The sequence below is a fragment of the Lupinus angustifolius genome, chromosome LG18 (genome assembly GCF_001865875.1).
Source record: "Lupinus angustifolius cultivar Tanjil chromosome LG18, LupAngTanjil_v1.0, whole genome shotgun sequence".
Lineage (NCBI taxonomy): Eukaryota > Viridiplantae > Streptophyta > Magnoliopsida > Fabales > Fabaceae > Lupinus > Lupinus angustifolius.
Genome location: NC_032026.1, coordinates 2,308,639 through 2,336,157, shown reverse-complemented (window position 1 = coordinate 2,336,157; position 27,519 = coordinate 2,308,639). Strand labels below are relative to the sequence as shown.

General features: G+C 33.3%; 1 protein-coding gene across 4 annotated transcripts; it reads right to left on the bottom strand.

The window, feature by feature from the left end:
- LOC109332861 (zinc finger BED domain-containing protein DAYSLEEPER-like) lies at positions 929-6,321 on the bottom strand. Of its 4 annotated transcripts, XM_019567966.1 has the most exons (4): positions 6,171-6,321; positions 4,210-5,018; positions 1,448-4,143; positions 929-1,113 (listed from the first exon to the last, which is right to left on the bottom strand). In XM_019567966.1, exons 2-3 carry the CDS (start codon positions 5,004-5,006, stop codon positions 1,479-1,481), a joined length of 3,462 nt encoding a protein of 1,153 aa, XP_019423511.1. In that variant the 5' UTR covers positions 5,007-5,018; positions 6,171-6,321; the 3' UTR covers positions 929-1,113; positions 1,448-1,478. The 4 variants fall into 4 exon arrangements, with proteins under 4 accessions (XP_019423511.1, XP_019423508.1, XP_019423510.1 ...); XM_019567963.1 differs by having other exon boundaries at positions 1,448-5,018; XM_019567965.1 differs by lacking the exon at positions 6,171-6,321 and adding an exon at positions 5,127-5,214 and having other exon boundaries at positions 1,448-5,018.

Here is a 27,519-nt window from a genome sequence, read left to right as displayed (position 1 = left end):
AACAATTCTTGTTCAAGGGTTCGTTTGATTTGTAAAAAATAAAGGCATAAAATAAGAATTTGACATTTTAAATTAATTTACTATTTATCTTAAACTATTATAAAAACTTTCACTTATTTTAAAATTGATTAATAATGTCATACTTTAATCATATATTATAAATAAATAAAGTAATATATTTTTAAAGAAGAATATATGTCTTCCTACTTATAACGTTTATATATTACTAATTATAATTTATTATTAAAATCCAAGATAAGGTGAATCATGTGAATAAAGATGTCCGGTGAAGAGAAGGAACCAAACCACCGGTAATGGTGTGGTTGCCGGAGAGAGTAAGTGAGATAGAGATATATTAATTAAGGAGTAATAAGTTGTGGGTTTTTTGTTATCTAATTAACACTCACTTTTCTGCTCTTCTATAATTATCTTATTCACTGTTATTAATTCCAGTAGTCAATTTATATGAGTAAGTCTGTGTTATCTCAAATATTTTAAGAGATTGTGACCCAAGAGGATGTTTGACATACTCAAAACCCCTTCACACGCACAACCACCTCTTCTGCTACCGTCCGGCTCGGCTCGTGTTCAGCTTCGGCCCAACAGAATTTTTAGGTATACCAAAAAAATATTTTAAGAGATTAATGTGTGTAATGACACTGTAAAGCTGCAACACACAGTCCACTATTCATATGGATTACATTAAAAATGTAAGAGTCAATCACTATTACCTATGATAGAGATATCACCCTATTTTCTCATATTTTAATGCAACAACTAGTCACGGAAATATACTTCACTATCTAGAGCTTAAGAGTTTTTTTCTTTCATGTTTGCATACATAAAAGCAGCATAGAAGTTCAACAGTTAAATAAGAAGGAATTACACATAATAAACACCAAGCAAGAAATATCAACATAAATCACTCCTTTTTTCTTTTTTTGCTTTCCTTTTGATAAAAATGACATTACCCTTCAGAGAAATCTCTACATCCAGAAAGCTTAAAATAGAGAATGCTACCTTGTATCTCACAATATGTGAATCATTTGCTTTTTTTGAAGAAAAGGTAACCAAACCAAATGCACTCCTATAGTTACATCCAGGTGATGTTTGCTGTGAACAGAAAATCACATCCTACAGTGGAAAATACTTTAGTCAATATAATGAACAAAAAACAACAAGTAAAGCAAGAACAGAATGATACTCATTTCACTGATATGTTATTAACAAAAAGTGTACTATCATCAAGTGAGAAATTATTGCTAGGATTATAATTAAACACTAGAACTTTTGCCGTCAACCAAAGGCTCAGTACTAGAATTACAATATAAAACTGAAGGTACCCTGGAAACTAGTATTCAAGTTTGATTATCAGAATTAATAATAATGCCACAAATAATATAGCCTAAGGAGAATTAAGAATTAATGGTAAAATGAAACCACCTACCATTATTATACAGGGTATAGCCACCTAAAATCTAGAATACAATATTTACAAGCGCATTCGACCCTTCAGCTTCTCCATATTGCATCCAATCCTTTGCACATACAAGGGCCTCCACTGTCTCTGGCCGCAAGGAACTCCGATAATGATCCATTTCTTTATTTTTTGTATAAAATACAGAGTCGGGTTGAACAGTAGAAACTGGAACAGACAGTATATCCCGGGCCATCTTGGAAAGAGTAGGGTACTTTATTTTGTTTAGTTTCCACCAGCCTAATACATCAAAGTCCGGAACTCGTGGTAACAGTGATTCTTCAAGATATTGATCTAGCTCAGACCTCATCTGTTGGCTAGTTGTTTCTATGATGTAGGCATCAAAATCTGTAAGACCATTTTCGGACAGTAGAGTACCTCCTGGGGATGTCTCCATCCTTCCTTGGCTTCCGGCACTACCTTCTTCGGCATAAGCCGGAGTTAGTGGCAGGGGAAGAGCCACATACTCATTAAACAGCTCATGAATTCCATCCTCAACGATCTTGATATACTCATGAGCATCATCACCATAGGTTTTTGTGAAACTGAACTCAACAAGCTTCATCTTGAAACGAGGATCCATGACTACTGCAAGTGCCAAAACCAGACTACATTCTCTCCAGTACTTATCAATCTTTTCATGCATAATTTTATTAATGTTGCTAATGAAAGGATCTTCACTCATAACTGCACGGCCAACATCTAACTGCAATTTCCAAATTTCATGAAAGAAGGTAATTGCAGTGGGATGGTGTGTTGTTGAGGTAAGAACATTCGCTGCATCAAAAAGGGGCTTCAAGTATGCACAAAGGGTCTCCACCTGCTTCCAATCTTGCATAGATGGGGCTCCTTTGTAATCAGGATCAGAAGTGTCTAAACAAGAAAACACTTCCTTGAGCTCAGAAGCTGCCACAAGCATTTGATATGTTGTATTCCATTGAATTTGGTCATCAATAAAAAGGCTCCTTTCACTAGGAACCTGAAGTTGCTGCTTGAGCTCCATGAACTTTTCCTCGTGTGAATCTGAAGTCTTCACATACTTTACGCTATCCCGAATTTTTTTGATTAAGTCTTGCTCCGATCCCAATAAATCCTTCGCAACACTGCTGAAAGTACGGGCAATGCAATTACCAACTAGCAACCGACCATTGAGGATATGTGAATTCTTCACAAACAGTAATGGTCTGAGATTTTCAAGGGCAACTTCGTTTGATGCCTGATTACAAGTTACAGAAAATAGCCTACCCTCCAAACTCCAATCAGAAACGCAAGCAGCTACAGCATGGCTAAGTGCTGAGTCAGAATCCGGGTATGGTTCCATCATCACATTGAGAATTCTCCTCTGCAACTTCCAATCATTATCAACAAAATGTCCTGTAATAAATACATAACCTAGAGATTGGTTTGATGTCCAGATGTCCAGTGTCAAACAAACACGTCCTGGTAATCCCTCAAAATACTTAAGAAGGTTTTGCTTTTCCATCAGGTAGGTTGCAATACAATCCCCATGGATAGTGTTGAAGGTCACCATTTTGAACTGCGGCTGCAGATTTTGGACAAATGCAACAAATCCTGGGTGCTCAACCATGTGAAGGGGGTAATCATGCATAATGATCATCCTAGCAATCTCATTGCGGCAATGATCTTGATCAAAAATGATGTAAGGAGTGTTAGGGGATCTATAACGTCGCTTTGGTCGATCACTAGCATTGACAGTCCCACTTCCTCTAGATCGTGGAGTGTATGGGTTTGATTGATTATGTAGAAGAGTTGAGCAGGTCCCCCTGGCAATGTGGCGTTTGAGGTGGCTGGTGCCTGCAACTTTTGAACCTGTACTATATGCAAAAGTTTGTGAACATTGATTGCAGCGAGCTCTTCTGCATCCAGGATTGATTGCTTCTATTGTGAAGTGTTCCCATACTACAGACTTCTTTTTCCTCCGCTTACTTGGCTGTGTTTCTGGGGTACGTTCCTCATTGCTCAGCGGTGCCTCAGCATTTATAATCTCATAGCTGGGCAGGGCATTGGAAATGGCTAGCTCATAGTTTTCTTGAGAATTGACTAGCTGATTGTTGTTCATTGTATCATTATTTTCCAGCTCATAGTGAGTCAATATTTGGGAATTGGCTAGTTGATCATGGGACAAAGCTTCAGAGTTGGCTAGATGATTGTTCGAAAATGCCTCGGAATGGTTCAGATGATTGCCAGTTACTGTTACATACTGGGATTGATGATTATGATGAATTGGTTTGATGTCTGTTAGATGATTATCTGTAAGTGGATCAGAATTGGGCAGTGGTTCGGAATGGGGCAGTGATTCAGGTTGAGGCAGCTGATCTTCAGGAATCATATGGAAATTTGTGAACTGGTTATCAGGAAAAGTTTCAGAATGGGAGAGCTGATTATTGTGATCTGTTGTGGGATTCGCCAACTCATTTTCTGGAATAGCTTCAGACATGACCACATCATCAAATGCCTGTGTTTCAGGCATGTTGGCCTCATTGTTCAGTTGTGTGTCAGACACGGCCACCTCATTGCTTTGCTGAGTTTCAGACACAGCCACCTCATTGCTTTGCTGAGTTTCAGACACAAACACCTCATCGTTTTGTCGTGTTTCAGACAAAACAACTTCATCATTTTGTTGAGTTTCAGGCAAAACCACATCATCATTTTGCTGAGTTACAGGCAAAACCACCTCATCATCTTGCTGATTTTCAGACAAAACCACCTCACCATTTTGTTGAGTTTCAGACAAAACCACCTTATCATCTTGTTGACTTTCAGAAGCAACCGGCTCATCATTTTGCTCAGTTTTAGACAAAACCACTCCATCATTTTGCTGAGTTTCAGACACAACCATCTCATCATTTTGCTGAGTTTCAGATAATACCATCTCATCGTTTTGCTGAGTTTCAGACACAACCATCTCATCGTTTTGCCAAGTTTCAGACACAACAATCTCATCATTTTGCCGAGTTTCAGACACAACCATCTCATTACCAGTCTGCATTTCAGAATTATCTGCAATATTTGTCGGCAGTACCTTGGAATTCACCAGCTGATTGTTGGGTTCAGAAGCAGTCTGGTGATCGGGAAGAGCTTTGGAACTAACCAACTGGTCATCATGTGGTGCTTCAGAGTTGGCTGACTGATTGATGGGCAGTACGTCAGAATTAACTGGTTGACTGTTCTGTGAGGCCTCAGCATTATCTAGCTGGTTGCTGGTTAATGACTCAGAATTCTCTGGATGGTTGTCTGAAGGTTCACCGGAGTTGCCTGTCTCATGGTTGGGCAGTGTCCCTGCCTCACCACCAGACACAGTATCAGAAGCAGGAACATTCTTGTTAGGCTGTATTTCCGAACTGGACAGATCCTTGTAGGGATGAGACTCAGAATTTTCGACATTAGTGTCGGGAAGTGTTTCAGACTTCTCCAGATTATTGCTAGGGTGACCATCAGTACTGATTGGGTCATCTTTCTTCAAATCAGGAGCCACAGCTGCTTTGTCTTCTTCGAGGGTGGCAACCATCTTGTCTCAAACCTAGAAAAAAAGATACTAACTAAATATGAATTACAATCAAGAAAATTTGTCAAGACATGTTGATACATTTCCAAACAGAGTACTATAGGTATGAAGAAAAACTCATATATCATTATTAAAGCAAATACATGATTCAAACAAACACAAGCATGTCTTGCACTGGTCACAAACTCCAAAAGCATTTATGAGAACAATGATAAAGAAATTTTTTTGGGTACTGCCAAGGGTATCCCTCACCTTACAGGTAAGGAACTAATCCCTTTTGGGATGCATGACTACCCCTCCCAACAAGTTTTGCTCCCAGGAGTTGAACTCTCTAGCAGTGCCTTACACCACTATACCAATACCTTGTTGGCACAATGATAAAGAAACGAGGCTAAGACTAAGTTAAAATTTCAGAAATGAAAAGGCTTAAAGCATATACAAAAGGCAACAGAAATAAGAAAACAACAACAACAATCAAGTCTTAATCTCTTTAGTTAGGGTCAGCTACTTGGATCGACATAGTTAACAAAGCATCAAACACAACAAACATAATAGCAAGATAATAACAACACTAGATAAGTATATCTAATAATATACTATTGGAATTTGATAGCACAATTGAACACATAACAATCCAGGAAAGTGCAAGTGAAACAATGGCCCAATTTGTGTGTGTCTATATATGTATATGAATCATCAACAATTACACAGTGAAGTAAAAGGTGCAAGCAAAGCAAACCCACCACTTTTGCTTCAAACTGCTGCATCCAAAAGAATACTTGGGCCAAAAACGAGTTGGGTTGGCCCATCTCAGTCACAAAATAATATTTCATAAATTAATAATAATATATAAGTGGAGCAACTCAACAATTTTTCTCGAAGATGAACACGATAGTTTTGAATTTAGATCAACTCATCGAAACTAAACCAAAAATACAAAAAAAAAAAATTGAATTACATCATGATCATAGCGACACAGATTTGATGCTATTTCAAACTGGAATTCCGAATTTGGAGAAAAAATAACACGAATAGTATCTCAGATCGCGAAAACCCTATTACAAAAAAAATACGTTGAAACCAAATAATTGAGCAATGATTTCGAAGATCGAGAAATGAAAAAAATGAGGGAAGAAAATTGATGACATGAAAGGTTATGGAGTTTACCGGGAAGGAGAGCGGCGATAACGGCGGCGCGCGGCGTCGAGGGGTTGACGGAGTGAGATTAGGGTTTTGCAGAGATTGGGCTTACGAACCCGAGAGGGTAATTGGACCTCACTTATTAATGATACATATTTCGGGATAAGGTTGGTTCTCATAAATATTCTAAATACCATATTATTTCGGTTTCTCAATTTATTGGACTCTATGGTCCATTTTCTTTATTTCAATTATAAAAGTAAATTCGTCAAATGAGTTAAATATTTATGTATGGATAGTGTAAAAAAATTTCTACTATCATGCATACATTATCTAACACTTATATATGGATTATAGGTAACTTTTAAATAAAACTAACAAGTGTATTGTGAATAGTATATTAATTGTGTACAAAACATTATCTAACACTTATATATGGATTATAGGTAACTTTTAAATAAAACTAACACGTGTATTGTGAATAGTATATTAATTGTGTACAAATATTTGTATTGATATTGTCATAAATATTAAACTCTAAATATTTAATGTCACTTTTAAAATAGTATTTATTTATGATGAATTTGAGACAATTTAATTTTTGCAATATAGATGATCTCTATTTTTAATTTTTTTTCAACATCCAAGATTGACAATTTTTCAACCAAAATCTAATTGAATATATTATCATATTGAATATAAATATGTCATTTAAGTGTCATGTTTGAGACTTTTCTACCAACAAGATATTGATATACTTAGGGGTGAGCGTGGAACGGGTTGAGACGGGTTAAACATGTCTTTTATCCGTCCATAAATATTGATTGTGTCAATTTTTGAACTCGAACCCGTCCATAATTAAGACGTGATGCGTGAAGGACAAATCCAACATAAGACTAGTCAAGATAGGGATGAGTCCTGGTTGGAAAATGACAAATGTAGATTTTTTTCTCAAATTTTTAAGCATGCACAATCAAGTCGCAATTCTAAACCATCCAATTCTAAATCATCTTAATATTATTACATTACATAAGGATATGTGAAAATAATATTTTTAATTCTTATACAAGTGGCAAAAGATATTTTGATACTCAATCTTATTTTTTTGATAAAATTGTAATCCTATGCTTACCTTACTCGTATTGCAACACAATCAATTTAATATGATTTGTTTTCCATAGTGCAATCTTTGATTTATTATTTGTTGAATCTCTAAAGATGTATTTATTTTATCAAGGTATGCAGTTTAATCAAATTGATATGATTTGATTCAAATTACATATTCTCGAATCTTTAATTTATTGATAATCAAACCTTAATAAAAACAAATCTTTAACTCATTCATTTTTTATTGAATAATTTTGAAGAACGTTTTTTTATCCGGACAAAATTGAGTATCCACAATAAGGAATAAAGATCATATGCTAAGTAGTGTGAATATGTTGTGTGAGCTTGTAGATATTTTAATTATGTGGGCTGAACATAACGAATATTGATAGATACTTATTTAACTATTCTTGATATATAACTATAAGGGACGGGTCGAGTGACCCAGATATAGACCCGAACCCGTTCTTTTTTTACGACGGGTCTGTCTCTTTCAATTGGGTTTGTCATTTTTTATTTATTTAGACGGGTCAGACCTGTCATATGTATGGTTCAACAGGTCAAACCGAGTTTGCTCACCCCTAATATAAAATCATACTAGCCTCTAGGTATATCAAAACATTAAATATTTGATTCATATAAGTAAAATTTATTGAGAGAGACATTTATACACTCTGAAAAAAGATTAGTTTTTTTACCCATATGATAGGATATCGTTCGTTATAATTTTTTTTAGAATTTTCTATTTTTAAGGTTCAAATGTCTTTTGTTGTTTTTTTTCACATATCAAATTAGATATGTATTTTAATTTGTTTTGGGGTTTTCAGCTTCTCTTCACCTCTTATCCAAAGTCTTGGCCAATGGTTTTTAAAAAAGAAATAATGAATTTTTGACTTGGACTTTTTTAGGTTGGTACTTGTGAGAATAACCCACTTAATGCATTGCTCTAATAATGTAATGTAATGTAAAGTGAGGCCCTCAACTCTATAATGTATAATCTATATTTGACTTGTTTCTTTTATTTTATTTTATGAGATACTTTAGCCCAATGATATTTCCATATTCTGTGTTATGTATTCTTGTGTGGCTATCATTAAATAATAAATATCATCCAACCACTTTCTCTCACTTATATCCTTCCTAAACAAGAACATTGGATCTGAGGTTGCATGAATTGAATTACTCACTGATGAAAAGAATGGTTCAACAAATGTCCAAAACCAAACTGATTTATGAATCATAATTAATCCTTTAAGATATCATATATGTGAAGAGCTTATACTAAAAATAATAGGTCCTAATTTACGAGTAAAAATCTGTTTCATTCCGTACCAATGACATTAAAACAAAAATAAAAAATATTGAATGTTCAATTCTTTTATTTCTTTTATTAGTATGGAATAATAGAAAATAATAAATGTTTAATTTTTTAAATTCTTTTACTGTGATGGAATAAAATTTAGCAATGATGTAAAAACCATATCGTACCGGCCGGTTTAACCGGGAAACTGACGAACCGGACTCCTAACCGGTACGGTACAGATGTTGAACCAGCCAAATATTAAAACCCGTGAACCGACCAGTATTTGACTAAACTAGCCAGTTTATACATAGATATATATATTTTTTTAAAAACTAAAAAATCTATTACAAGGTGACCCATCTTTCAAACCTCTTTTCAACACTTCAAGGCACATGCTTCCAAGACATACTTAGATTACACCTTTTGGTTCCTAACATTCGTGTGTAATCTCAGTGACATTTGTATAATCTTAGAATACTGTCTGAAGATAGGATTTGGTGGAAAAATATAATCTTAATATCATACAATTTTGACTCATTGATGCTAAATGTTAAAATTTCAACTTTGACTCCTTGAACCATTGTACCGTACCTGACCAATTTAATAACCAGTACGTTTTTAACAATACTCAAATTTAGAATATGGCGTGAGATAAACATATTATTATTTCCAAATTTATATCTTATGCGCACACCTCAAATCAACTTTATTTAAATATATACACAATAGGGAAGACTCTATTATTCAACAAAGGAGATTCACATTAAGGTGCATTTGGCTATGTCAAAGAAGGGAACTTTTCTCCACATCATGGCAAATTAGAAGAAAAAACAAAGTACTTCCTCCAAAGCTCCATAATGACTACATTTCATGAGTAATATCTAAAAGCAGATATTTTTAATGAGTAAAAGATATATACACTGACGGTGTATAAGTTTTTTACATTGTTATTGCATTATCCACCATTAATTGAATTCCACAATTGTAAATACGGTGGCCACAATTTGAAGTTTTAGAAATATCACAAGGACATCATAACCACAATTGTGGCTACATTTTCCTCCAAATATGATAAACGCAACATAATTATAACCATAACGCGAGTCAATTTGTGCTAAACACAAATAAAATATTTAATTTGAAGCAAAATGAGATTGCAAACACATAAAAAAATGAAGTACATTTGAAATGATTTGAGCCATATATACATTTTGGCTTCAAAAGGGCTTTTAAAATATCCCAAAAGAATTTAATGTTTATCTAACATTTTTCCTTATAAGCAAGTAAAAGGGTCCCTCATCAAGCATAGATCACAGTGAAAGTTTTAAATTACTATCTAGAATAGCAATCACGGCTCAATATTGCGGTTTTGATAGTCTCTGCAACCAAATTGATCTCATTTCCCCCTCAAAATAGTGATTAAAACAATATAATCATTAGTGGGACTATAAGAGTAAATTAGAACTTTATTCACAAACAAGTATCTAGCAAAGGGTTGAATTGTGTCTTATGTTTGGATGACATTGAATCAATAGACCACGTATTCGTTTCACGCCATTTTGAAAGCAAATGTTTGGCGTGGATGTTAAAATGGTAGGAGACATGAAAAAGATTTCTTGATGAATCAAGAAAGATGAAAGAAAAGAGTATTATTTATTGAATATTGAATAGAAAGATAACAAAATTACATAGAATCATTTATATAAAAGATAGAAAAACTAACTATCCTAACTAAACTAATTAACCAATTAACAAATGCTCAACTATTTTAACATTCCTCCGCAAGCTGGAATGTATTAAGCATTACAAGCTTGAAATAATTGTGTTGAACACAATGATATACTCTAATACATCCTCTTGCTGGTGAGCGAATCTTCGTCTCCCAGTCTTGAAATCTGAATGTGAAGCAATCTGACGCTTAACTACCATAAGGTAGAAGCAACTTCATCCAAAGTTTAACCATCTATTTCGACAGAAGCTTAACCAACCAAACCAACCATAATGGATGAAAGAGAGAAATGAGATGAACCTTAATCTTGATCCTTATATGTTGCTTCAATGAGAAAAAATTACACTATAATGTTGTGTGTTTAATGAAAGAGAAAGATGGGTAAATAAGCTAGAGTAATAAAGAAATGAGAAATAATTGGGGGCAATAGATGAAAAATGTGTAGATTCTTGTTGTCATTGATAAAAGATGAAAGAAGGTAATTGAAAAAAACAAATATTGTTGTGAACATGCCATTGAAAATACCTTCATCCAAACCTGAAAATGTTGCCTCAATTCCTTTTTTTAATAAGGAGACAAGGAACTTGAGACTAAGTTGTACATTCTGGAAGTTATGCTTCTCATCCATTGCACAACTTGTTTAAACCGAAGCCCAGAAGACGATAAATTTGCTTGATGATAGCTTTAGATGCAAGAAAGGCATGGTACTTCTTGGCTAGATTCTTGATGATTCTTTGTTGAACTTTTGATGAATCTTGGAATTGAAGAATGATAAGCGGAAGCAATCAATCAACGAGAAATAATTAGCTTTGATACCATGTTAAAATGGTAGGAGGCATGAAAAAGATTTCTTGATGAATCAAGAAAGATGAAAGAAAAGAATATTATTTATTGAATATTGAATAGAATGATAACAAAATTATATAGAATCATTTATATAAAGGATAAAAAAACTAACTATCATAACTAAACTAATTAACCAACTAACAAATGCTCAACTATTTTAACAGTGGATTTTACTCTTGGCTTCAAACTTCGATCAGCATCCCAAACAATTGCATAGATCCTTTCAAGCTTCATATATCTCTGAGTAAAAATAACAAGGGAAGCCATATGTGGAGGATCTTGTGGTTCTCCGCATTATGGTCCACTTGACTAATGCAAAATGAGTATATTTTCAAGGGGAAGGAGGTTAGTTATGTTTAGATAATGGATTTAATTCAAATTAAATAGTAGATATAGATCTTCTCTAGTGTTGGATTTAATTTTATTGTTTGTGTACAATGGTGCATAGATAGTTGGTCTTACATCCTTCGCGAGTACTAATTGACTAAAATATTTTTTATTTATTGTTAAACCATTGTTTTAAATTATGGTTGTGGTTACTGTGATTATGGTTATTGCGATCCTTGCGATGTGGATTGCGCCATTACAATGTGAATTCTTTTATGATTAAAAAAAATATTTTTAAATTCGATGCGATCTGATATGGTCCGATGTGGTTGGATTACGGCCTGATGCAATCACATTATTGTGATTCAAAGCCATACCATAATTGCAGTTTGATACAGTTATGGTAGTCACCTTAACCACAATATTGTATCACATCAGGTGATGCAGTACGCAATTTAAATAACCGAGTTAAACAGCCTTTGTATTCCGTCAATATATTTCTTTGCTTACAAAAAAAAAACTAGCAATGCAATTTTCCAAACCTTTTCCAATGGGTATACAGTTTTCTTGCATGTTGAACATTTTTCTTGAGTCCCAGAGAAGAAAGAAGAGAAAATTAAGAAACAAGATAATGATTAGCCTAAAAAACTTTCATTATAATAATGTTGTATTGAAGAGGCAAAAGGGGAAAATTACATGATTGCATCTTCTTTGCACCAGTTTCCTTGTAAAACTGTTCAAAGTGAGGCTTGCAGTACAAAGTTCCATCCATTGATGAGTAGTTACTCATCTATAGAGGAAATTAACAGCATAAGAAAAACTTCTGGTTTCAGACTACATGATATCAAAACCGGACTAGACTGGCTGGTTTGACCGGAAAACTGACAAACTACATCATTTTTTATAGGCAAAGTTTTTTTAACGGAGAGGAAGAAGATTGTGTAACTATCTGAGTTTGAAATCAGGTGCTCCATATCAATGAGATACCTCTATAGTTATTGTCATTTGGTTTAATAAAGATGGTTCTTTTAGAATCTAAACCAACTAGCTAGCTCTATGCAATGATTTCATCCATGGTTTAAGACTATAATTTGTATATAGTTTATTTTCTTTTGCATATTATGGGAGCACATTTGCTATCCTATAATCAGTTTCACTTCATGTGTCATATGTTATGAATGGTCTAAAAAATATTTAAAAATTAAATTTTAATTTAAATATTTTTTTCTCAACCAATCACACGATCATGACATATGAAGTGGCATTAAGTATCATATAATAACTTTGCATCCATCATTTTCAAAGAGATAATATTTAATAAAAAGGAAGCTGCCTGACCTCTACCTTTACCCTTATAACCAAATATAAAACAATGATATTCTAAGTTACAAGACAACAATATTATTCTTAACCATAAAAAGAATGTAAAAAAGTGCAGAAAAAGAGAATGTGAATTTTTTAAACAAAAAACTTTTTGTTTCAAATTGATCCCAAAGCACCATTGTTCAACCATATGTGTTCAATAATTTATGGTTAAAGACATATATGATTTGATCAATAAGTTTCAAGTTGATCACAATTTTTTTGAATGCATGTTCACATTATGCATGTTATTAAGAAATTATTCTTGAAATATTTCCTAACTTTGTAACTATCATATTTTCAATGAACTATATCTTCTGTCTCAAAGTTTGTATCAACTTCCTTTGTTTCGTATTTGTCAGAAAAATAAAACAAAAATTAAATATATATTAACTTTATATTTTTTGACCAATGAAAATAAAAATATACATAAAGTGGTACACATTTTTTGGACGGAAGATATGCTTCATATGTTTAACATGCAAGAATCTTTTCCCATTACCTAGAGGAGTCCATTGCAATGGCTACATCTGAAGCAATTCTTGTGATAAAAAATACCATCTGCAGATACTGATTCCACAAAGTGCACAACTTTATCACAAGCCTTACATTTCTGTTGGGTCCCACTAAAGGACATTTTTTTCCCTTTGATTTTTACTACCTAGTCAAAATCAAATTAACAACACAATATTTGCTTCTGTTGTTGTAATTGAATGAAAAAAACTATCACAAAAATGCTGAAGGGTTATATATGAAAACAACTCAGATAATTCTATATATCACATTTTTCATTACCTTATGGATTATGCACAATTACAGATATATCTTTCTCTAAGCATAGGTTTCCAACCAAAAATGGAAATGCATACATAACATGAGACTACACAACATTCTTTGACCAAGTCCTTCATAGGATTTGTCATCATGCATCTGTATTCAATGGTTCATGACTTGATCTGAAGATGGTAGCTAGTAATTCTATGCATACAAAAATAAGATGCTATTAGATTCATAGGTGAATTTTTAACTTTTTTATTATAAAATTCTATTCTTAAAAACAGTATGAAATGGAGTTGATGAATCAACAGTCTGATTAGTTGTTAAATGTTTTATTAAATAGTATATGCATTATTTATCATTTCTTTAACTTTATTTTTATATCATTTTTTATATCTAATACTGTATTATTTCTTTGTTGTAGATCTTCAATCAAAATGTAATATGATGTTATTGTTGTATTGATCTTTTGTTTCATTTTTCATTCAATATATCATTTTTGTCTTTATATATATTTAAAATTATTTCATTCCTTATTATAACTTTTTAGTATAAACACATCATTCCATGTTATATCATATTGTTTTTGTTTTCAACCACATGCATCTTCTACTATATGCAAGTGTTACTATACTTCTTTATCAGTGAAGAGAGAAGTACATGGAAAAAAAAAGATAAAAGGGTGTAATATGACATTTTTACTCTTTAAATATATTGTGATGACACTTTTACTCTTAAATATACAATCAAAATAAATAATTTGTCTCTCCATTAATAAAAATGATTTCCCCCTATGAGAAGGAATTAGGATACTCCCACTATACATGAAAAAACAAATGATAAAAAAGTAAATTTTTACCCTTTAGATATATTGAAATGACACTTTTATCCTTAAATATATAAACAAAATAAATAACTTGCCTCTCCATTATTAGAGATGACAACTTGTATGTGATAAAACAAAAGAATATGAAATAATTAATGACCATGTGAAGTAAATTTTTGACTTGTATGTGGTTTATCAAAATATAAATGCCTTCTAGATTTTTTGTACTACCAATGGTATCTCCTTATCTTTTGGTAAGAAACTAATCTTTTTTGAAATATTTGATTGCTTCTCCCAATAAGTGTCGCTTTAAATAATCGAATAATTAACTTTTTAGTCATCCTGTGGAATTAATGATGTCTTATACCACTACACTAATACATTGTTGGTAATGCCTTATGAATCATTATGATAACTTATACTCTAATTTTAATTTTCACTCTATTTTTGTAACTTTAGGAGATCAAAAAACATTAATTACATTTTCTTCCCATGTTTGCTCTTCTACAGTTCTATGGTATAATAATTTTGAATATAAGTTATTATGGATATTATGATCAAAATGCATTATTTTATCTTGATAATTAATATTTTGAATAACTGTTTTAATATGTATTCATTGTCTTAAAAAGACAATTAAAAGAGAGTGCTTTAATTGCTAAAAACAGATGGCTACCATCATCCCATTATTTTTCCACCATGTATGTAAAAACAGATTTTGGGTTGAAGGGATGAACAAAACACTCTCACAGTGATGAAGAAGAAAAGATCAATTAAGAAGGAAGAAGAATATATTTTCATTTCTCATTAATTGATTGGCATAATACAAAGCTTTCTATTTATAGCAAAACTAAAGCTTAATTAACTCTAACTACTGTTCAATATTAAACAATAGAAAATACAATAATCAGTTATGAGGAAATGGAGTTGCTTGTTGTTGAAGTAACCATGACTGGTTTCTAGCATTCAAGGCTAATCATTCCTTTGCATTGATGCTCATGTTCTAGTACATAAAGTCTTCTGATCGTGTATGCTTGACTTGGCCTGACCGAGGTTGTTGGCCAATGTGACTCGGTCAAGGCTTGGGTGAGTCTCACAACATGACCGTATATCGTCCAGGCCATGACTCATGTTGTTCTATATGTATGACCGAGTATCCTGGGACATTCCTTGGCCCCGGTTCGTGCCATGTCGCATAGCTGACCGTATCTCCTCAAGGCCTTGACTCGTGTCATAGCGCATGCCTGACCATGTCTCCTCAAGGCCTTGGCTCGTGGCATGGCGCATGTCTGACCATATCTAACCTTGTTGTTGGCTCGTGGCGTGGTGCATGTCTGACCGAGTCATATCATGTCCTTGGCGCATCATGACATCAGACTTTGGCTTACCTTGGCACATTTTGGTCCTGCCATCCACCACATAGTTTAGCAATGTAGTTATTAAGAAAATGTGTATGGATGGATAAAAGAAAGGGACAAAAACATTGAGAATTGGTGAAGGTTTGTGCCTTGCAATCTAATTGTCATGGATCTAAGCATTTCATACTTGACATGTGAAAATAATGAATTCTAAATATCTACGTTCACGTTATTTTGTAATGATACCTTAAGACATGGGACTTATGATTATAGAACATGAACATATATATGCGATCGTGTATGCTTAGAAGAGAAACCCTCGTTTTATAAGCTATATATGGAGCAGCCTTTAGAGATAAGTATTATATTTTAATCTCAATGTAGTTAATTTTTTAAAATCAAATTTCAATGTAGTTATTCCTAACATCAATCACGTTGTAACAAAAAAATAAAACAAGGAAAGAAAGGATTGTGATTGTAGAGGCCTTAACATCAATCATGTTGTAAAGTCATTGACTACTAGCGAAATACCCACTATCAGTGTGGGTACTTTCAAACTGTGTGAGTATGGGTACTGGAAAGCACTTCATGCTCATATTCCACCCAATTGTCATCCCTAATTTATACACAGTCAATATATTATCTATCATTTATTTATATTACTTTTATTTAAAAGTCAATAATAATTAAAAATAAATGGTAAATGATAAATTAACAGTGTAAAAATTTCTTTCACCATTAATATATACATATTTTTCTAATGTGTAGTTTAGGTATGCATTAGTCCTAATAAATGTAATTCGGATACCTGGTTGAGAAATGATCCATAAGAGTTTGAAGAAGAATTGAATTCGTTTATTAATGAGTCAAGTATGAATTTATACAAGTTTCACGTTGCTTGTTATCCAAGCAACCGAATAAGAAACCAAAAACAAACTATAACTAACTTAACAAAAAAACAGATTTATTAATAGGCATGTGACAAAAATAAGTGCTCTACTACAATCCATTCTTCTAGAAGGAAACGTATGGCTGCCCAAGGAGGGAAGGAGCCTTGTATGCGCCATTCTGGTTTACTGGTGCGCGCCCTGGTGCGCCCTGATGCATGCGCCAATCTCATGCGCCCTGGTGCGTCCTGGTGCGCCCTAATGCATGCGCCAATCTGATGCGCCTGATGCGCCCTGATGCATGCGCCAATCTGATGCGCCCTGATGCGTCCTGGTGCGCCCTGATGCATACGCCAATGGGGCGCCCTGATGTATGCGCCTTGGTGTCTGATGCGTCCTGGTGCATGCGCCAATCTGGTGCGCCCTGATGCATGCGCCTTGGTGCAGCTGGCTCGGTCAGATATAGGAATCCTGATGCATCAATTTGTCCTGATGCACACCATGTTATTTGAACTTTGGTCTGCAATATAGATTAAGTAATCAGTAAATATCTTCATTACCCCCCTTCAAGCTGGAGAGTATATGTTAATAACTCCCAGCTTGGGAAGCATAGTATGAAATAAAGCAGGTTCTAATGCCTTGGTTAGGATATCAGCTGCTTGATCAGTAGTAGTAATAGGCAATAATTGGAACAAGTTACTTTGAAGTCTTTCACGCACCACGTGACAATCTATTTCAATGTGTTTTGTTCTTTCATGAAAAACAGAATTAGCAGCAATGAATCGTGCAGAATTATTGTCACAAAAAAGAATAGCAGGTTTCTTAAAGGAAATGGCAATATCTTGCATTAGATAAGTAAGCCATTGTACCTCACAAGAGGCAATAGCCAATGCACGATACTCAGCCTCAGAAGAGGATCTTGAGACAGTGTTCTGTTTCTTGGATTTCCAAGAAATCAATGAATCTCCAAGAAACATACAATATCCAGAAATGGACTTTCTAGTATCAGATTGGCACATGCATCAGGGCGCACCAGGACGTATCAGGGCGCATCAGATTGGTGCATGCATCAAGGCGCACCAGGACGCATCAGATTGGCGCATGCATCAAGGCGCACCAGGGCGCGCACCAGTAAACCAGAATGGCGCATACAAGGCTCCTTCCCTCCTTGGGCAGCCATGCGTTTCCTTCTAGAGGTGGTGAGACTAAGATGGTCCCTGGACTCTCACCTGGATGAAGGTAGTAAGGATTTGTAGGAATCAGTGATGGGTCTGTTCCTGGATGTGTCTCAGCAGATTCTATGCTTTCCATAGCTATTTTGTTTATGGCAGCAGATTTTTCAAAACAAGGAAATCAAGGTAATCAAGAATGGATTGTAGCAGAGCTCTCATATTGAGAGCTCTGATACCATATTGGAGAAATGATCCATAAGAGTTTGAAGAAGAATTGAATTCGTTTATTAATGAGTCAAGTATGAATTTATACAAGTTTCATGTTGCTTGTTATCCAAGCAACCGAATAAGAAACCAAAAACAAACTATAACTAACTTAACAAAAAAACAGATTTATTAATAGGCATGTGACAAAAATAAGTGCTCTACTACAATCCATTCTTCTAGAAGGAAACGTATGGCTGCTCAAGGAGGGAAGGAGCCTTGTATGCGCCATTCTGGTGCGCGCCCTGGTGCGCCCTGATGCATGCGCCAATCTCATGCGCCCTGGTGCGCCCTGATGCATGCGCCAATCTGATGCGCCTGATGCGTCCTGGTGCGCCCTGATGCATGCGCCAATGTGATGCGCCCTGATGCGTCCTGATGCATACGCCAATGGAGCGCCCTGGTGCATGCACCAATCTGGTGCGCCCTGATGCGTCCTGGTGCGCCCTGATGCATGCGCCTTGGTGCAGCTGGCTCGGTCAGATCCAGGAATCCTGATGCATCAATTTGTCCTGATGCATCAATTTGTCCTGATGCACACCATGTTATTTGAACTTTGGTCTGCAATATAGATTAAGTAATCAGTAAATATCTTCATTACAAATATTATAATTAGATCCTTTAACTTGGGTTGAATCAGCTTAATCGAGTGATAAGAATACTTAATCTAGAGTAAATTGATTGACATTGTTAAGGTTTAAAAAACTATATAAATTACTTTTCATTTTTACACCTACATAAATCACTCATATTTTATATAAGTACACTACTTACAACGACCTCCTCTTTGGAGATGTAGATGTTGTTTAATCTTTTAAACATAAATAATAATAATTGTAATTAAGTTAATTCAATCCTTAATCTAATATAAGAACTTAACTTACTAAAAAAACAATCCAAAGTTTCTTGGTCTAACAATTTGAGTTGATATAGTCATAAAACTTTGATAATGACACTTGCCATTAATTATTTTCCCTTTTTAAACTCAAGACTTGTATAATGATTATCTTGGAGGAGCCTTTTACTGAATCCTCGAAAGGTTTATTTGTGAGTTAAGTTTTGGAGAAAAATGAAGAGAAATAGAAGACTTGAAAGCTATAAAACACACTTATGAGAAGATTATGAAGTCTTATCTCCAATCCAAAACTCAACTCACAAGTGTATTTCATTGGTTTAGAGAAATGAGTTTGTGAGTTGGGATTCCCCCCAATAAAACTCGTTTGTGATTTGAGTTTTGCAGGGAGGAAAAAGTAATTGAAGGCTTCATAATCATCTCACAAGTATATTTTATGACTCTCAAACTTTCCATTTATCTTTCATCACCTCCAAAACCTACACATAAATGAATCCTAAATGAACTTCTCATTGGATTCAGGGAGAGAGTCGGGGACATTGGATGAGAATTAGGGATGAAGAACATTGGTAGGAATCATTCTCACTATATGTTCCTAACTATTACCATCTACACTCATCTCTCTTAATGGATATTTAGATTATTAGAGAGTTATCCAATCTAGGATTTAAAGAGTTTCATTTTGTTTGAGTTTATCTTGTTAGTTATCATCGGGATCATTCTTATCTTATTGTTTGTAACAATTTTTTCTTATATATTAAATTGTTTGGACTAACACATATTTGAGTTTGAGCAATCTTTATCATCCTAAACTTTCTATACAATATCAGAGCAATTTCATCCTTCATGACCTATCCTATCAATATTCTACTGTCGAGTTTCGATTAGTCACATCCCTTTATCGTATACCCTTCTAGTTAGTATCAATTCTTTTATTTTAACCTCATAATTCTAAATTCCATGCAATAATCATTCAAATAGATAAATACTCTCAAAAATAACAATTTACTTTCTTTGTTTTATATATATTTATTTTTGTTCCTACTAACAACAATTTCAATGATACTTTATCTATAGATGATAAATTATATCAGGATAGACTTCGTTTCCATCAACGATCATTCTGATGGTAATTATACCAGTGAGCTTTCTTCTCATTGACGATCATTCTGGTGGAGCCGTATCTCTCATTGATGAATTATGTTAGTAGTAACTTTTTCTCATTGACGATCATTTTGATGGTGATTATACCATTGTGTTTTATTCACACCGACGTTCATTCCAGTTATGCATTTTTCTTCAATTGAAGAATTATGTTAATAATGACTTTTTTCATATCGACGATCATTCATGATCATTATATTAATGGTTCTCTTCCAACCGACAATCATTCTGGTGGTGTCTTTTGTCATAATGATGACTATATTAGTTCTAAGTGCCTTTCACATCGACCATCATTCTGATGATGATTATATGTGCAAACTTTGCAGTTAAAAACATTTTCAACGATTTTTATGTTACTTATATAATGAATTGATTATTTTCATTTGGAATGAATTAGTTGTAACAAACTTAAAGCTTACTAAGTTTTAGCTTGATGGGCGTGCTAGATATGTTTGGATTTATAGATCATTATCTTGTCTAAGATTTAATTAATTTCATTTACTTCAATTTATTTATTGTTTATTTTGTCTTGTTAATTATTATTTAGATCATTATTATATTATCACTTGTAACAACTTTGGCCATTATAATAAATTATTGAGTAAATATACATTTAAGTCCCTAATGTTTTTTGACTTAATCACTTTTGTCCCTCAAAAATTGAAAAACCCAAAATGGTTCTCAAAAAAATCAAATGTTCGTCAACTCTGTCCTTTTCACAATGTTTTACAACACGTGGTAGGGTCTAATTTGTGCCTAAAACAGACTAATTTAACCCACGTTTGATTTTGTTGGGGGACAATTTTGGGTTTTTCAATTTTTGAGGAACCAAACTAGTAAGTCGAAACCAACAAGGATTGGTCTAGTGGTGTAAGACTGCACTGAATCTCCAAGGTTGAAGGTTAAATTCATGGGAGCGACACTTATTGAGAGAGACAATCACGAACCCCGAAGGGATTAGTTCCTTACTGAAAAGGTGCAGCGATACCCTTGGTAATACAAAAAAAACTAGTAAGTCGAAAAACACGAGGAAATGAAATAGGTATTTACTCTAAATTATTTGTATAGGCTCATGTTTGAGTTTGACAAATATTTACTATTCTAAACTACTACATGGTATCAGAACAATTTCACCCTTCGTGACCTGTTCGGTCACTATTCTCCTATCGAGATGCCAAATTTTTTGAAGTTCAATTAGTCATATCTCTTTGTCGTGTCATATTATCACTAGTATTCATTCATATTTTTTCTTGAGCTCACAATTTCAGATTACACGCAACAATTATCCAAATAAACAAATACCAACATAATCCAATGCAAAAAATCACTTTCTTCATTTTATATATGGAGTTCTCTTTCCACCTATGATCATTATGGTAATTTATTTTCTTTCATTGAAGAATTATGTGAGTAATGTTTTATTTTCTCATCAATGATCATTACAATGATGATTATATCAATGATTTCTCATCTCACTGATGATCATTATGGTGGCACATTTTTGTCATAGTAATGAATTATATCAGTTGTGTCTACCTTTCATATTGACGATCATTCCTATGTTGATTATATATGCAAATTTTGCAGTTCACAATTCCGTTCAACAATTTTTGTACGGAGCCCATATATTTATTCATTTATTTTCATTTTAAGAAATTATTTTAACAAACTTAAATATTACTAAGCTTTAGCTTAAGGGAGTGTGTTTGAGGATATTTAGGTGAGAGAATTATTGCATTTATGATTTAGCTAGTTTCCTTTTATTTGAATTTATCTATAGTTTATTTTTATCTTGTTAGTTATTATTTAGATCATTATTATCTCTTGTAATATTTTTTGCTAATATAATAAATTGTTTAGCATTCATATTTGAGTTTGGTCAATCTTTACCATTTCATAAATTTCTACAATCTCTAAGAAAAATCTCATACCATTTATGAAGCATAACTCTTCTCCCCAAGAGGAAGAGTCTTCTCCACTAAAGGTGGGAGGGCGATTGATGGAGGATACTTCACCACCTAAAGGATTTGTAGAGCCCATTGTGTATATCCCTATGATCTCATAAATTAGTGATTAAGCTAGTATCTATTCGAAATAGCTCTGATGCCACTTATTGGTTAACAAGGGCTCTAACTTCACCTAAATAGGGTGAATAGGTGACTCAGGTAACAATTATACTTGATTCGTAATACAAAATATAATATCAAAAGTACTAATTTTAATCAATTAAATGATTGCTTAATCAATTAACACTAAGCTGAACTTAATTGATTAAATGAAGGCATAATCGATTAACCTGGTGGTTCTCTTGAAAATCTTTTGGTTCTTAATGCACTAAGAAATCAGTGATTAAACTAATGTAATATGCTCTTGAAAAATTTACTTAAAGTGATTAACAAGGCAGATTCACTTATGCAATGATTTCTAAATAAATGCTATCAAATAAAGCAAAAGTTCGATAATTGCATGTAAGTAAAAGATTAGGGGTAAGAGAGAAGATGGCACAACCGATTTATACAAGTTCGATTGCTAATCCACGTGCAATCTACATCCAAGTCTTACCTTCTGATCTTGGGAGATTCGCTTCACTATAAGAAATCAAATGTTCAAAAAAAACATTTCTTCCTCCAAGAATTATCTTGGACCTAGTTTCTAATGGCATCTCACCACTTCTAACCAAGTATACCTAATAAGATCTTTTCTTGGACCTAATTTCTAATGGCTCTTCACCACTTCTAACCAAGTATACCCAATGAGACCTCTCCTAAATTTCTCTCTTCCTCTTAGGTGATACCCTACACCCTAAAATGACATATTTACAATCAACCGTAGAAGATGTGTACAAAGTCAGGTTTGCATGCTAAATGCACATAAGTCATGTTATGCATGAAAGTCTCTTTATGCAATATGCTCAAACTCTAATTATGTTAAATTTATCATAATGTTCATTCAACTTAGACTTTATTCTTTCAAATCATCTTAGAACCTAAAAATAAAAGAATTACTCTAGTCTTGATGATCCTTTCTTGAAGCTCGAATATGAGCCTTTGTGTTATTATTGATATGTCTTTGTCTTTAAGCTTTAAACTTTGTCTTCATCAAAATCAAGTTCTTGCATGCTTGCATTCACAAACTCAAGTAGGGGATAGTAATGAGTCTGCATTGTGCATTATCGGGATATGTCTCGCTTATTCATTTTTGGCCCCAAACCTACATGAATATTTGTGGGTCCTTAGGTACCTAGTGGATCCACGGTTACATAGAAATTTAGAAAATATTAAAAGTAAATGCGAAAAACTTATATATGTAATTCTTTATTTGTTTTCTATAATCTTATATTTTATTTTAGAAAAAAATCTTACAAAATATAATTTAAATTATTGATTAACAAACTTCTTTTTACTCAAACAAACATAAAAATGTATTACTACTTCAATGATATGATTGAAATTTATTTAGCAAAAAATGTTCAATGAGTATAACATTATATCACAATTATTATAGATTAACAACATTATTTAACAATATAATATCACTACTAAATAACATAACAATTATATAGAAATTATAGTTAATTATGTTGTTGTGTAAATATATAGATTTAGGAATTGTCCGTGCACTACAAGAAATTTGCCATGTACCTACAGACGAAATCCGTAGGTAAAAGGTAAGGAATCGTAGGTATAACACAAAAAACTTTTACCTACGGACGTTTTTTTCCGTCGTATTTAAGTCGCTATACCTACAGATTTTCAATGTCACTATAGGTTTTAGTGACAACTGTCAAGAGCATGGGTATAAACTTTAACTTATATCTTCAGATTATGTCTGTCACTAAAGACATTTATACCTATGGAGTTTCCCTGTCACTATAGGTTTTAGTGATGTCAATCATTACCATATGTATAAGGCTAAAACTTATACCTTCTATTTTTGTCCATCACTATAGATTAATATGATTTTCTTACACCTACAGTTTTATTCTATTGGTATATAAGTAAGTATTGGTGATATTAAAAGAGTGAGGCCTATACTCATAGTCTCATTTCAACTTCTTTTAGTGACTGATGGTAATATGAAATCATAATATGAATATATAATAGAAAAAAAATATCTAAATACATTATTGTATTAAAAATTAAAAAAATCACAGAATCCAAAGAAATACATGAGTTTAAATATGTTCATCTAAAAATAATATAAGTACATATAGCATAGACATAAAAAAATCCAATGGAATGTAATGTTCCACACCGATTGTTAATGCATACATTGTATAGAAATGTATTTTGAGATGCTTGATATGCAATTTTTTTGGTTTATTTGTTTAGGTTTATTAGAGGAATGATGAAGAGATGCATGTTTGAATGTTTGGTTATATGCAATGCAATGATTTGTTTGCGCTTATTGGAAGAATATTATATGGATGCATGTTTGAATGTTTGGTTATATGCAATGCACTGTTTTGTTTGTTTATTTGTGCTCATTAAAATAATAATGTAGGGATGCATGTTTGAATGCTTGGTTATATACAATGCAACATTTTTGTTTGTTTGTGTTTATTGGAAGAATAATGTAGATATGCATGTTTTAATGTTTGGTTATATGCAATGAATGATTATGTCATGTTTTGTTTGTTTGCGCTACATTGATTAATGTATGAATGTGACTATACATTGATAGATATAGTTATGTTGTAATATATGTATGTCATGTATGTTATGAATACTATATATTTTGTTTGAATTGTAGTGGAAAGAAGGGTAAGACCCATGCACCAATGTTCTAAGGTATCACTCATGGTTTATTTTTATATTTATTGGATGAAACTCATCAACTTTTGTAAACTCGACTAAAGCGACACTTGTTGCCTTTTATTGAGTGGCACCATAAATTTTCACCAATCAAAATCTGCTACAGTTTACTTGAAGACACTTTTTTTAAGGTGGTCCGTAAAATTGCTCCAGTATAATATTGAGGACAACGACTAAACGCAGTCATACTGTCCCAGTGTAGACTAGCCGAGGAGTTCCAGAGTGTTGGTTTTCTTGTGACAACAAAATTGCCCAAATGTCCTTATTTTGAACTTACGTCTTCATCTAGGTGGTATTGCTCATAAATTTTCCCCAGTTTGGGTGACTGATGATGAGTAGTATTAATCCTTCACTTTGAGGGTGTTCATTTAATTTTCCCTAAATTTTTCCCAGAATACCTTATGTAGGCATCTGTCGGGAATTCTCTCATTTTATTATGACCCTAAGCCTCTTTTTGTAGGTTTTCAACTTAGAACATCTCTCCTTTTCCTAGGTTGCCTACGTGTGTTTTCAACCTAGCATTTGTTGTTGTTTTTTTTGTTGCTTTATTTTTGTTTTTTTTTTGAACACCCTCAAATGTGTTGGTCTTGTTCGTAGGAAATAGGAGACTTGTATAAGTCATTGTTGAATTTATCCTTGACGATTATAACTTAAGATTTTTCTCCTTCACCTGAGGTCGAATCAACTTATTGAGTCACTTCACAATTGCCCAAGTTTTGAGTTTTTCATAAACTTTCACAAGAAAATGAGATCAACTCCAAAAATTGCCCCATTTTGGGCTTCTTGTGACCTTCCACTGACTCAGTGTGAGATAATTTGAGTCATTATTCTATTCAATTTGATTTGGTAAACTTGGACTATAATGCTTTAGACCATGAATCATCTTAAAATCCACCCCAATTTGAGAGGCTTCCAATTTTCCTTTGCCTTTATTACTCTTTATTTCATGCATAACTTTTTCTAAAACAATGATCATGCAAATTTTGGTAAGTGTTTGGGCTATGAGTGATGATGTGGTAGTGATGATAAAATTTAATTTGGCTTTGGCTTGGGTAGAGATGGTGATGGTGATGATGATATAATTCAATTTGTATTTGGCTAATAGTAGATGTGGTGGTGGCTATGATAGAATTGAAGTTATGTTTTAGCTCATGACTAATGGTGAAGTTATGATAATAGTGAGAAAATAAATTTTAACTTATGCATTAAAAATGAGATATTTTTATCAAAATCTTATGAGTTTAGTGGAGTCAGCAATTTGTTTTTCATGATGTGCATCTTAGGCAAATAAGTCTTCGACAAGGTCTTTTGAAGCTTGTACCGTGGTTTGACTAAGGGTTTTCAAGAAATAGATATAAAGCTCAAAACTTGTGTTTCCCATACCCAACAAAATCTTTCTTCTTTACCCTATTTTTCAATAATTTTCTAGCATGACATTCAACTATAAAGAGAATTTTATGGATTGATAAGAGTGACCTAAGATTAAGGCGAAATTTTTCATGGAGGGTTCCTTTTGTGATCATTGATATTTCACTTTTGCACTAATTTTTGCCTGAGATATTAATTGAGGATTCTCAGCGGGCTGTTTTATTTCTTCTTATTTTTTTGCACTTTAAGCAAGGAACATGTTTTGTATTCTCTTATCCTTTGGTCACATGAGGATTGTGAAAGATTATATTTTTTCTTTAATAATTCAATATCAAGGAAAACTATTGAAAAACTACCCTCCCTGAGTTATTGATATATCGAGGGTTATTCAAAAATTATCTCCTTTCATGATGTTTGGGCTCGAATGGGATGACTAGGCATATCTTCGTCGTGTTTATGAATTGTAACACCGTGAATTTTCTGTGTATGTTTTATTAATTATTTATTTTAACAAAGATTAATTTTAGAAATTAATCGGTATTGAATTAGACTAAACCGTAGTTGAGTGTTAGTCTTTTTTTGTGATTTCCTATTTTCTGGTAAATGTTCGTAATTTTCTTTGACGGAAAGTTTTTGAGCTGCTGTCAGGCCCAAATTTGGCCCAATAACGTGTTTTTGAGTTCCGTAACTCGTAATTGAATTTCGATTACGCTGTTGGCTTTGAAATATTATTTCGAGTCAAGATAAACATCAAGTTCGTCCAGAACGCATTTCTAAATATTTTTCATTCCGAATTCCATGTTTCGAAGTTCTAACCGTAAACCGAAATCAGAAGATTTTAATATCCGACCAAGTATTAGCCGACAATACTCTGGCATGGTTTAATCGAGAATGTGTCGTCGAAAAGGTCACATCGCTTTCATGTAAGAAGCTTGCTTATTAAACAAGCAAAAATACATAATCTCTTACACAAAATTCCCTAAACCACTCAACAAATCCTCTCACACCACCACCATTAGACACATCACCTATGTTAGTCTAAACCTACTTACTTTGCATTAAATTTTCTGATTTGATGAGGGTGAGGCTCTCCCATAAATACCTCACCCCATTCTCTCATTTTCACACTAAATTTCCTATACAAACTAAGGTAGTCTTTTATTTTCTCTTCTTCATCTTCTTCTTCATCTTCTTCTCATACTTCATAGAAAGTTATGAG

Coding starts and splice junctions, on each gene's coding strand:
- LOC109332861 (XM_019567963.1), bottom strand. CDS start 5,006: ATGGTTGCCACCCTCGAAGAAGACAAAGCAGCTGTGGCTCCTGATTTG.